This window comes from Glycine max, chromosome 1, assembly GCF_000004515.6.
Source record: "Glycine max cultivar Williams 82 chromosome 1, Glycine_max_v4.0, whole genome shotgun sequence".
NCBI classification, from domain to species: Eukaryota; Viridiplantae; Streptophyta; class Magnoliopsida; order Fabales; family Fabaceae; genus Glycine; species Glycine max.
The window spans coordinates 45118923-45131340 of NC_016088.4; the positions used below are offsets into that span (position 1 = coordinate 45118923).

General features: G+C 29.2%; 2 protein-coding genes across 3 annotated transcripts; one reads left to right on the forward strand and one right to left on the reverse strand.

Annotated features, from left to right (window-relative positions):
* The first annotated feature begins 259 nt into the window (after positions 1–259).
* On the forward strand, positions 260–2472 carry LOC100527392 (MARVEL domain-containing protein). Its single transcript, NM_001248509.3, has 3 exons — positions 260–630; positions 1057–1192; positions 2030–2472. Exons 1-3 carry the CDS (start codon positions 362–364, stop codon positions 2240–2242), a joined length of 618 nt encoding a protein of 205 aa, NP_001235438.2. The 5' UTR covers positions 260–361; the 3' UTR covers positions 2243–2472.
* A 694-nt stretch (positions 2473–3166) lies between these two features.
* WRKY5 (WRKY transcription factor 5) lies at positions 3167–6761 on the reverse strand. 2 transcript variants are annotated; one of them, XM_006573326.4, is made up of 5 exons: positions 6445–6761; positions 5847–6023; positions 4664–5226; positions 4376–4543; positions 3167–4068 (listed from the first exon to the last, which is right to left on the reverse strand). In XM_006573326.4, exons 1-5 carry the CDS (start codon positions 6655–6657, stop codon positions 3669–3671), a joined length of 1521 nt encoding a protein of 506 aa, XP_006573389.1. In that variant the 5' UTR covers positions 6658–6761; the 3' UTR covers positions 3167–3668. The 2 variants fall into 2 exon arrangements, with proteins under 2 accessions (XP_006573389.1, XP_006573388.1); XM_006573325.4 differs by having other exon boundaries at positions 4664–5229; positions 6445–6760.
* Positions 6762–12418: the final 5657 nt, after the last annotated feature.

The window sequence follows — 12418 nt, forward strand, 5'->3', positions numbered from 1 at the left end:
CGCCTCACGTTTTCATGAACCAATTTGAGTATTTTTATTTTTTATTCATTCATTTATTCATTTCACACGCAAAATATGTATTGTTTTTCATGTCTATTCCTCTAACGCACTCTTCCCGCCAATCCAATAACGGCACGTTACATATTGAACCCTTCGTGCAGTTCACGCGCTCTCTTATTGGCTCAAAACCGAAACTTCGTTAACTCCTGTAATGATTCGCCAACACAACCATAAAACCGGTTTCCAAAATAAAAAGTTCGGACACATTCACAACAAACTTTGCGTGCTTCTTCTTCACTTTGGTCTTCATTTATCAATTCATTGTTGTTTAAACTTTAAACCTTGGAATCCAAAGAGTGTCATGGAAGACCAGAAAGAGAAGATTTCAGTTTCGGAAAATTTAGAAATGAACATTGACGTGCAGCCAGAGCTGTTTGTGGACAAACATGAGCCGGAAACGGGTGGCGACACCACCGGCATCCTACGGCGGTGGAAGAGGAAAGAAATGCTAAGGAGAGGCTCTTTAGGGCTAAGAGGAATTGCTCTATTTATGTCTTTGATTTCACTCATTCTTACGGCTAGTAACAAGCATGGTTATTGGAATAATTTTGACAAGTTCGAAGAATACAGGTACAAGCTGAAACTTTTATTGTTTTCAATTCGGTTGTAAATGTGATGTGGTTTTGTGAGGAATCTGGCTGAAGATTAATGGGTTTTAGTCAAAATTTGATTTTGCTTAAGAATTTAATTGCAATATACCAACACAGACTTATATTAGAAAAATTGTTAAACATTATGAGATTGTGCGGTTCTGATCAATCTTCTTGTAACACATGCGATTATGCATCACAAACAGAGATTACATGGTCTTAAATCATACAAAAATTATATTATCATATAATTGAAAATTATTGATTTTTTTTTCATAATTACGATTAAAGCAATACTTGTAATTTCTAATTAGCTGATTATGTAAAAATTTGTACTTATTGTGATCAAACTCTTCATTTGATGAAGTAATGTGGTTGAAGTTGAATTTGAATTTTTGGATTATAGATACATGCTGGCTGTGGCAGCTCTATCTAGTTTGTACACTGTGGTTCAAGTGTTTCGTCAAGTTCATGAACTTTTCACGGGGAAAAGCCTGATGCGGCCAAAAACTGAAGGGTTGATTGATTTTGTTGGGGATCAGGTTTGGCATTCTTTCTTCTCCCATCACAACTAGTTCGTTGGTGCTCTATTTCTATACTCAACTTTGGTTCTCTGAATAATGAGAGCTTCGGGGGAATCAAATTCAGTGTTGAAATTGAGTTGAACTGAACATTTTTTACAAGACTGATGATTAAAAAGAAAAATAATTAATGAGCTGGTTGTAATATTGCATTAGTTTTTTTGTCCCTATTGGCTGTGTGGTAGACTGAAGTTTAACCTAACTAGTGGTGAGTTACACTAGCAAGTAATGTTTAAAAAGCTGGATTGAAAACTAGACACTTCTATTTGGTGTTATCCTTCGGAAGGAATAAAATTCTAAACTATTTCTTCTAGTAATCAATGATGACTAAAGTGTTATTCTAATAAGGATGTGATAAAGATAAAAATAAGGGTATAATGTGTTTTAGATGTTTTAAATTTTAGTTAAAATTTCTCTTAATTCTTTTATTGTAAAATAATAATTTAGGGTGACATACAAAATTAATTATTTATAAAAAAAAAGATCAAAATTAAAGAGATCTAACTCAACTGATTGAGTAGTGTGTGTGACTTGTTATAAATTTTATAATACTAAAGTTTGATTTCTCCCTTTGAATAAAAAAAAAATTAAAAAGTCTCAGATCAATTTTGACAAAAAAAAAAAGTGAAGGGCCTAAAATATATTTTATAAAAAAAATATTAAAAAGTTTATGTAAAAAATAGTATTACTCAAACAGGATTAAGGCCATATCACTGGCTTCTATATGTTATCTTTTGATAGATTATGAAATGTTAACAAATTTTAGCTAAGGTTGATTGGCAAATTGTTTGGTTTCAGGTTGTGGCATATCTCTTGATATCATCAACGTCTTCAGCGATTCCAGCAACAGATGAAATGAGGGAAGTTACCACCAATATATTTACGGACTCTGCAGCTGCAGGCATTGCCTTTTCCTTTTTTGCATTTTGCTGTCTAGCACTGTCAGCTGTTATATCAGGATACAAACTCTCTACCCAAACTTATACTCCTATGAACATCCTTGATAGTTAAAAGTATCTCCTATCATGTTTCAACTTCCATTTATTGGTAGATTTGTGTGAAGAAGTGAGTATAAGAAATTAATAACCCCCCTTCCCTTTTAAGTACGTGCACGTGTGTTGCAATAAGACATGAGACTGTACCAATTTCATATTAAAATACAACTTTTTTTGGTGCTACTTGATACTGTGTTGATGGTGTTGATACTTTTTCTTTAATGTGGAATTTGGCAGTAATTTTTGTACTACATGTATTTTTTTTTTTTAATTGAAAACAATCTCCTTTGAACCAGATGGAATTCTTATAAGTCGCAAACCTCTTTTTCTGTGTATTTAACATAGTTGTTAGATACCTAGGTCTTAAACTCAAGATTACTTGTTAAGTTAAAATAACTCACGTTTGATTTATATATTTGGTGATATTTGACCATGAATAAAAGAAGCAAACATTAGAACTGGACTTTTTAATAATTAATTTAATTATTATAATACTTTTCCCTTTAATGACGAAATTGGTAGGATATAATACAGTGAACACACAAATAAACAGAGCGATTGAAAGAATCCAACATTGGAACTAAATTATTTTTATTAAATAATAATATGAATTATTATTATTATAATAAATGCTAACAACACATTAATATGCTCTTTTATCAATTAGAGAAAATTCAAGGGAAGTCCACCAAAAGCTTCATTTCTTATTTAATTGTTTTCATTTATTATTTAGTAGGACTTATGTGTGGTCCATCTAATAGTAAAAACAATTGTTAAAAATATTGTTAAAAAGTATAATTTCAGCCTTTCTTCTAGAGTAAGACGAATTTCTCAGCAGCATGAACATTTTCCTGACTAATCAGAAGTCGCTGACTATTTCATAATTTGCACAAATAAGGACTTTGACTGAAAAAATTATAGTCAGCAACACAACCAAAAGTAACCATAACTAGTAAGAGTAGACATTTATATACCAAAGTAGACATTGGCAACAACTAGTATAAATCTTAGAAAACAATTGAACAAAAGCAACAAAAGAATAATAGAATTCAAGGTCAACATGTTTTCTGTCTCTCCTATTACTAAATTGAAAGTTGAAACAATGCCCAACTCTTGTGAAGCTTTAGAATGCTGTAGTTCTAGTCTCTAATCTTAGTACACTAAAATTAGTAGATGCTCATGATTTTCTTATTCTATTCCTATATGCTATACATAAACATATCAGTGATATTTTTATTGTAACGTTCTGGTGTTCTAAATTGAAAGTTGAAACAAGGACTAACTCTTGTCAAGCTTTAGAATGCTGTAGTTCTAGTCTCTAATCTTAGTGCACTAAAATTAGTAGATGCTCATGATTTTCTTATTCTATTCCCCTATGCTATACATAAACATATCAGTGATATTTTTATGTGTAACGTTCTAGTGTTCTTCTGCTTCCAAATTTAAAAGTTCTTTGACAAAAAAGACTGAAGGAATGAGTCATTAGCCGAAAATCCGATGCTTCCAGGGCTCAGCAGCAAGTCCATTGGAAAAGGTTCTTGACCTGCAGATGTTGGTTGCTTTGTGTCATGAAGTGAGTTTGTGAAACTTGCTGAGTTAGAATAGTTAGTCAGTGCTGAGGGCCTTATAGGAGCAGGAGCTGTTACATTGCTGGTGTTGGTGTTGTTGGAGGTGTTGTTTAGAGAATTTCTGTTCATGCTATAGCTTGAGTTTCCTCGTCCTAATGGTACATCATGGATATGTTTCCCTTCATAAGTCGTAATCACAGCTTTCATGTCATGTGAAGCTCTCTCAACATGTTTTCTCACTGGACAACCCGGGGCTACGCATTTGTAGTAACTCCTGCAGAAAGAATATTTTGTTTAATTCATAGCCTTAAGTGGCAATAATAGAAATTGTAACAATAGAAACCATATAACTAATCAATTATACTGAGTTTAATTGAAATGAACTAATACTAATAGTATAAACTATGCAAACTTTTTTAAACTGTCATCAAATTAAAGATCGCTTTGAGTTTGTTGATTTTTGTAATAACTATCTTAAAAATAAACTCAGATACGATTTCTGATTGATTGACAGTCCAACAAATTTACACTATTAGTACATCACAATTAAACTTTTCTTTTAGAACCTAAGATGAAAATACCTTGGGTTTGGGTTTCCTTTAACTACTTTCTGTCCATATTTCCTCCACCTATATCCATCATCAAGTATGTCAATTTCACTTGTGGTTTGAACCACAACTTTAGGTTCCTTAACAGTTCTACTCCCAGCAGAAGAATAGGAATAGCCATCATTTTCATTCTCCCCCTTCCTGCAATAATGAGAATCATAATCATAATCAGTCACACTAAAATCAAGTTCACCAAGTAGTTTCATTTTAACAATACAAATCAGGTCATTAGAGTGATATAGTGTCATTTGTTGATCTTACCATCTTTTGGCCTCATTTCCAAGGTCATCATCACCCCCTCCAGAATAACTAGTCTGTGATGTTTGCTCTAGATCTTCATCTCCCACAGATTGATCAGAAATCCCCGAGTTGGTGCAGGGCGAAGAAGTTTGATGAATTGATTGAGAACCATTTTTTCTACCATGTGGCTTGGGATGATTGTGACTTCCCTTGTATACTATTTCAGTGATATGTCCCTCCAAAGACCTCTCAACTTTCTTCTTTGTTGGGCAACTCGGGTGCGTGCACTTGTAATAACTACGTGGATTTTCGCTTCCTTTCACTTGTTTCTCTCCATACTTCCTCCAATTGTAACCATCTTCTGATCTCCTTTGTTCCCTAATAGACTTAGGAGCAAAAGTGGAGTTAAATTGAACAGATCCTGGAGCAGAATTGCTTTGTATTTCATGTTTGATTGAGGCTAATGCTGTTGAGAAGCCCTGAGTGGATGGATATTCAGATTTTGTTTCTGTCCTCTCAGATGAGAAATCTGTTTGCTTTGCAGCTTCATTGAATATCATTGTGTCCTGTTTCTTTTGTGGCTCCTGCTGTTCAAGGGGAACAAAGATTATAAATAAATAAGTGCCAAGATTAGCATATTCCATTCCAAAGCATCAATAAAGTCACAACTTGCTTATTGTGACTATGTAGTTTGATAACCATTAGAGTGAAGTTGACAGATTTTCAAGACTGGAAACATGTTGGAAACTTACTGATAATTCTTATGTGTTAAGTAAAGTAAGTTCAATGCCATTTAATTTTGGGCATGTCTACTTCAAACCGTTTTTATTAGGCACACTGCAATGGCCTACAAAATTTGTTTCAATTGGCACAGAAAGAGATATTTTATTTTTGAAAGTAAGAAAGAATTTCTGAAAATACATGGAAATACTTTTAAATTTGATTCTGTCAAGTTGGAATTCAACAGACCAGTTTTGAATTGTTCAAACATGCTTGTACCAACCAATACAAAAATTAATTATTGTAAAGAAGTGAAAGAAAATGACGCATTAAACAAATAGCAGGTGGTAATAAAACAAACTGGTCCAAGTCAAGAGAAGCAGATTGAACAAGAAACCGTCTCACCCCCCTTAATGATCAAATAAATAACCAAGAAAAAACATGTGCTTTAAGTTAAATTTATCATGAAAGAAAACACAACTACCACTTGAAATATGCTTGTGGAAGATTGAAAGAGAGGCACGTGGTTTGCTTTTGTTTGGAAAGAGTGGTCAGAGTAGTTTCTCTCTTCCTCCTTGTTTCCATGTTGACCCATAGTTGAACTGTTTCTCATGTTGAAGCTCATGCTAGAAGATGGCTCAGTTGTGTAAGATGCAGGAACCTAAACCAACACATAAAACAAGAACACCCCCACAATTAGTTATCACCAAAAAACATGGCATTCGAGTTGCAAAAGATCACCTAAAGTCCTAAAACATACTTATAAAACAAGAATGCCCCACAATCAGTTATCACCAAAAACATGACAATGGAGTTGCAAAAGACCACCTAAAGTCCTAAACCAACATGTAAAACAAGAATGACCTACAATTAGTTATGACCAACAACATGACATTGGAATTGCAAAAGACCAATCATAATCATATTTACAATTAATATGGTACGGGACTACATTTATTTTCTATTGGAGACAATTCTGTTACAGACAGGCACTAAGACTACTATACATGATAAAATTCTTTCATTTGAGTATAATAATTGTAACAATAATGATGATAATAATTGATTTGCTTGTAACTTACATTTTGAGAAGAAAAAAAGTGGTGTGAATTCAATGACTGTGTGGTTGGGGCAAAACCAGGAGGGAACTCAGCATAAGAAGGGTAGATTGAAGAAGGAGAGAGAGGCAGTGAAGCTGACTTGAAGTTATTAGCAAACTCAAGTCCAAAGGGATCATCATCCCTGTTCATGTTATTGTTGTTGGTAAAAAGAAGGTCAGTGAAACTGAAAGACATGCTCAACTCAAGAACTATGGTATGAAAAAGGTTAGTTGTTGGTGTTGTTTTGTTGTTGGGTTTGAAATTGGGGAGAGAAGAGAGAGGGAATGGAGCATTTTATGTATGATAAGAGAGGCATGCACACACACACACATCACCCATGTCTTTGGAAGAAGCTGCTTCTGACTGAGTATGGAGGTTGACCTTTGACCGTAGAAAAATGCACAACAAAAATGGGTCAAGGGTTGTGGGTTTGACTTGACTGGGCTACCCTTATGATTATTATTTATTATTATTGCATAACATATTAACACTATAGTCCAAAAAATGAGACACAGGCGGCTGAACAAATTAGAAACTGCAGTCACACTTATTGTACATTCATGCAATCAATCAAATGTGGCCGTTGAAAATAGATCCAATGATTGGCATTTTAAATGTGTATTTTTCAGTTTAATTTACTAAATGAGATATGAGTCGTTGGATTTTCATCTAAGGGTTGTGGTTTGTTAAGAAGGTTAATGCGTGTAAAAGTCGACCGCGGGAAATCTTAATCGGAGGAAGTTGTAGCGTTAACTTTAGCCATCTGTATCATTATGTGGCATCGTTTTCTCGATAGAAACTTGGGACTCGGCAACGACACGGTTTTTTGGATTTTTATTATTATTATTAAATGAATTTTATCAACTAATCTTACTTTGTTTATTTTTTGTTTATATCTTACTTTGTTTTTTACTTAATAGGTTAAAAATTTAGTTAAAATGAACGATAATAATAATAAAAATTATAATAATAGCAATAATAATGCAAATTGTATTTTTGGAAAGATACACTTTTAATGATGTATTTAAAACCAAAAATTGAGCAAGAATAGATCCTCTCTTAAGGGGAAAAAAAAAAAAAGACTTGACTATGTCAAGTGATACAATCTCACCGTTTATTTTTTGAAATCTCAGTTTTAAAATAAAAATATATTATGTTGATATACTTTTGTTACATATATAATGTACTATTGAATAGTTAGAATCTCATGCACTGATAATGTTACTTCAAATAATTCATACCCAAAATTGTGTACTAAAGAATTTCATCTTTTGACTGCCTAGGTTGTTAGAATTTCCATAGTGTCAGAGAGTACTTAAGTCGCTTCTCTTTCATTGTTTTGTCTAATATTACCGGTTGGATCGTTTTTCTGTGTGTTTTGTTTAGTTTGTTTCACGTTTTGAATTACTTGAATAATTTCATGTATCTCTTCTCACTTAAAACTATGAATAAAAATTAGAATAAATTATAAGAACACCAGCTTTTATCAAATTAATGATTAAAAAAATAGGAAGTATCTATGTAATTACATAAAAACTCAGAGAATATTGTTGTAATTTATTCTAAAAATTAACATTGAAACATATAAATATTTTGAGTCTTATATAGATTTTTTTATTTTAAGAATAAATAAAATAAAACTTTAGAATTATTTTTTATTAAAAGTATACTAATAATTAATAAATTATCATAATGAAATGATAAAATATATAAATATACAATACTAAATATTTTTTATTAAATTGTCACATATTTTTTCTTTATTTTTAAATTATTTTAATTTAGTTCATTTATGTGTTTCTTGACTTTTTCTATTTCTTATCTTTTAATTTCATTTGTTTTACTCCTTTATAGTTATTCATAGAATTTTAAATAGACAGAAATAAAATTATAATAATAATTAATAAATTGTCCTTATAAAATATGAGAATATCTAGATACTACATAATTTCTTTATTAAAATTGTCACATGCCATTTTCTTAATTTTTAAATTCTTTTAATGTATTACTTAATATAGTTCATTTATAGATATTGTATATAAACAAAAATGAAAGTATAATGATGATTAATATAATTATGACATGATGATAATATCTATATAAATAATTCTAACTACTTTTTATTAAAATAGTCACACGGAATTTTACTTAATTTTTAAATTATTCTAATTTATTACATAATTTAGTTCATTCAATTCATATGTTTTTTTTTTAATTTTTGTATATCTAATTCTTAAATTTAGTTCATTTCTACCTTTATAGTTATTTATTTCAGTTTTAAATAAACTGAAATAAAAGTAGAATAACAATTAACAATTATCCTTACGAAATAATGAATATTTTAAATACTATATAAAGATTTTTTTATTAAAATTATCACATGGAATTTTTCTTAATTTCATAAATAATTTAATTTATTACTTAATTTTATTAGATAATTTATATAATTCTTGATTTTTGGTATTTTCAATATTTTTAATTGATTTTTTATGTTTTTATAGTTATTTATAGAATTTCTAAATAAACAGAAATAAAAGTATAATAATAGTAATTAATAAATTATCTTGATGAATTGATGAAAATTTATTTATTAAATTTTTCATATGGCGTATTTCTTAATTTTTGAAAGTTATTTAATTTATTATATTTATATGTTTCTTGACTTTCCATTTCTAAATTATTTTTCTAATATTTTTAAAATTATTTATAGAATTTTAAAATTAATAGAAACAAAATATAACAGTAATTAATAAATGGAATGATGAAAAAATCTATATATGCATAATATGATAAATATTTTTTATTAAAATTTTACATTGATTTTTTTTATTAGTTTCTAAATTATTTTAATTTATTATTTAATTTAATATATTTATATGTTTCTTGACCTTTAGTATTCCTAATATTTTATATTTAATTTTATATTTTTATTTTTATAATTTTTAAATAAACTGAAATAAAAATATACATAAAATCTTGTTTAATGTTATTTGAGAGAATTAATTATTTGATATAATATGTTTTTAATCATAAAATTAATTCCAATTGAATTTTCAAGTCACTAAGTAAATAGTTTAGTATTTTCCGAAGCAAATTACTAACCTATTTACTAAAATATAAATTGATGTAAATAAATAATATATTTATTATTATTATTACTACTACTATTATTATTATTAAATTGAGAATGATTAATAATATACAAGTAAAATATTATATATTTTATATACTCATTTTTTTATCAAATATTTATTTTGTGAGAAATTTAAATGTGACTTTTCGACTAAAAACGAACTCACGACCTCTTCAGTCTCCCTTCTCCATTCACCTTTAAGCACCTTCTATCCCATCAGTTGATAACCTTATTTTTTTTTTTTTTTACATTTTGTATATTCTCACATCACACACCGGTACAAATCTAATTAGAATAAAAATTGGAAGTGCTTGTTTAACAAATGCATACAATTTTTTGGCACCAATTTTTATTTTTAATATCACACATCCTCCTTTAGTAAGCTTTCTTTTTAGCTAGTTTAATGATCATGCATTATATATAGTATATATTGTCAATGTAAAAAATAAAAAAAATACATTTGAAACGTAACCAATCACAATCATTGTTCACGAGTTTTAAAATAATTATAGAAAAAGAAAATAAACTTATTGGCGCGAGGAGCCTGGTCGTCGTCGGTGTCGTCGTCATGCAGCGGCGAGAGGAGCCTGGTCGTTAGAGCTATCAAGCTTCATGGTTTTGGCGCGAAAATCGTGAACAGTGAAAGATGCGATTGTTGTTGTAGTTACGTCGAGGAGCTAGTGATTGATTCACGGGAAGGAGAAAACGTGAAGCACTACTTGAAGAGAGTGAAAATATGAAAGAGGGAAAACAAGTTAGTGGGTGTTTGAAGAGAGTGGAAAAATGAGGGACCCAAGAAGTTTTTGTTGAGAGGTAGAACATTAAATGAGTAATCTAAATTTTGTATTCTTCATTTGCAGATAGTTATTATTATTTTTAGTTAAATCATGTAAAGACGATTGATGTTAAATGGTTTAGAAAAAAATGAGATAAAAAACAGTTATTGAGATGAGTATTTTTTTTTTTATCTATTGTCATGGATATACTCAAATTTTTAACACATTGTTAACAATAAATAAATAAAGAATTCTTTTCTTTTCTTTTTTTCTCTACATGGCAAAATGGAAGAAAAGGAAATTAGAATTTTGGGTAAAGATTGCTGTACGTGCTCGGTTCTATGGTGTAGTGGTTAGCACTCTGAACTTTGAATCCAGCGACCTGGGTTTGACTCTGGCAGGACGTGAGCTTTGTTACTATCTACTTACTTATTATTCTTTTTATATAGTCATAATTGATGAGATTAATCCTGATTTTTATATTATTCTTTCTCATAGCCAAAAGTTAGTTTTGTTGAACTTGTGAGTAAATATTTGTTTTATAATTTAAAATTTATAAAAATATATTACTTATATTAATTTTGTTTTTATAAAATAAAATATTTATTTTAGAATGTGTTGCCTAAAATTAGAATTCCTATATTTTATTTTTAGTGGGCTAATGGAGTTTGTTACATTTGTTTTACATATAAGTAGAAAAAAAATAATTTGCTTTCTTTTTCCTCTGAAAATTTTTCTTTTCCTTTCTTATAAAAATTATCATTTTGAAAGCAAGAGTATTGGTGTTCATAAGGTTTGACGATTCTTTTGCTGCACACGATTAAAATCAACGGATTGTCCTATCTTGGGAGAGGAATGCAATAAGACTTTTCTATCAATATAGTGTGAGTGTTTTCCCTTTAAGGATAACATTTGCATACTTCAACCTAGACTAATTAAAAAAATTCTTAAATTATTTTCCTTTGTGCTTATTGTATGATATATTGAATTGTTGATTCATGTTGTATCATATTTGGAAGTTATTTTGCTATAATTGTTTTGTTATTTAGTTTAAACTTTGTATTTTCTTCTCATTTATTTTATTTTAATTTTCTAACAATCTTAGAGAGAAAAGCTACTTTCTTCTTGTATAGTTTTTTCTGCAGTAGCATTCTATTTTATTAAAATGTATGTCATGAACATAATTAAGTATGTTTCTAGTAAGCCTGAAGAATGTACGGGTGAAAACACAATGCATTATGCTCCATTAAAAATGTTTTTATATGATTTCATTTCCTTAAATTTTAAATTAGTGGGAGATAGTTGGAAAATATTTTCTTATAATTTAAAATTTGAAATTAAAATATATTTTATTTATCAATTATGTTTTGTAAAGATAAAATTCTTTTAGAATTAGTCTATGTGAAAAACTAAAAGCATCTAATTACTTCTATTTATATATTAATCTTTGGAAGTTATCCTTTACTTGTCAGATTCCTTTGTGAACATTACAGGTCTTTAAGATTAGGAAGTTTGTTGTTTGATTTTTATTTTTTGTTGTTTAACGTTATTGCTGCAAGTATTTTGTTGTTATACGTTGGTTTGGTGACTGGTTGCCTCTCTATATATAGTTCCTTGCTAAAAAAAATAAACATGTGAAAATACAACACACAAAACAATAAAATAAACACTTGGGTGAAACTTTATATTTTGCAAGTCATATTCTTACTATGGTACCTTATAATTTTATTTTATTTTTGAAAACCCCTTTATGAGTTATGGAAAAAAAGATAACCAAATCTGAAATATCTTAAAGTGTGGGGGTGTCTAGCAAAGGTTAACATCCCTATTCATAAGAAAATCAAAATTGAATCAAAAATTGTTAATTGTGTTTGTTGGATATTCTTTGCAGAATACTACTTATAGATTATTGGTTGTCAATTTAGAAGTGTCCAAAATTTCTAATGATTCTATTATGGAATCTAGAGATATCACTTTTGTAACACCCCATTTTTCGTAAAATAAATTAAAAAGGTTTTTTTAATTAAAAATAAATAGAGTTTTAGAA

Excerpts from the sequence above, each read along its gene's own strand:
- WRKY5 (XM_006573325.4), bottom strand. The coding sequence starts at position 6,657 with ATGTCTTTCAGTTTCACTGACCTTCTTTTTACCAACAACAATAACATG. Across the intron at positions 4,544-4,663 it reads GGAAATGAGGCCAAAAGATG|GAAGGGGGAGAATGAAAATG; the intron begins GTAAGATCAACA and ends TCATTATTGCAG. Across the intron at positions 4,069-4,375 it reads AAAGGAAACCCAAACCCAAG|GAGTTACTACAAATGCGTAG; the intron begins GTATTTTCATCT and ends TTCTTTCTGCAG.
- LOC100527392 (NM_001248509.3), top strand. The coding sequence starts at position 362 with ATGGAAGACCAGAAAGAGAAGATTTCAGTTTCGGAAAATTTAGAAATG. Across the intron at positions 631-1,056 it reads GACAAGTTCGAAGAATACAG|ATACATGCTGGCTGTGGCAG; the intron begins GTACAAGCTGAA and ends TTTGGATTATAG. Across the intron at positions 1,193-2,029 it reads TTGATTTTGTTGGGGATCAG|GTTGTGGCATATCTCTTGAT; the intron begins GTTTGGCATTCT and ends GTTTGGTTTCAG.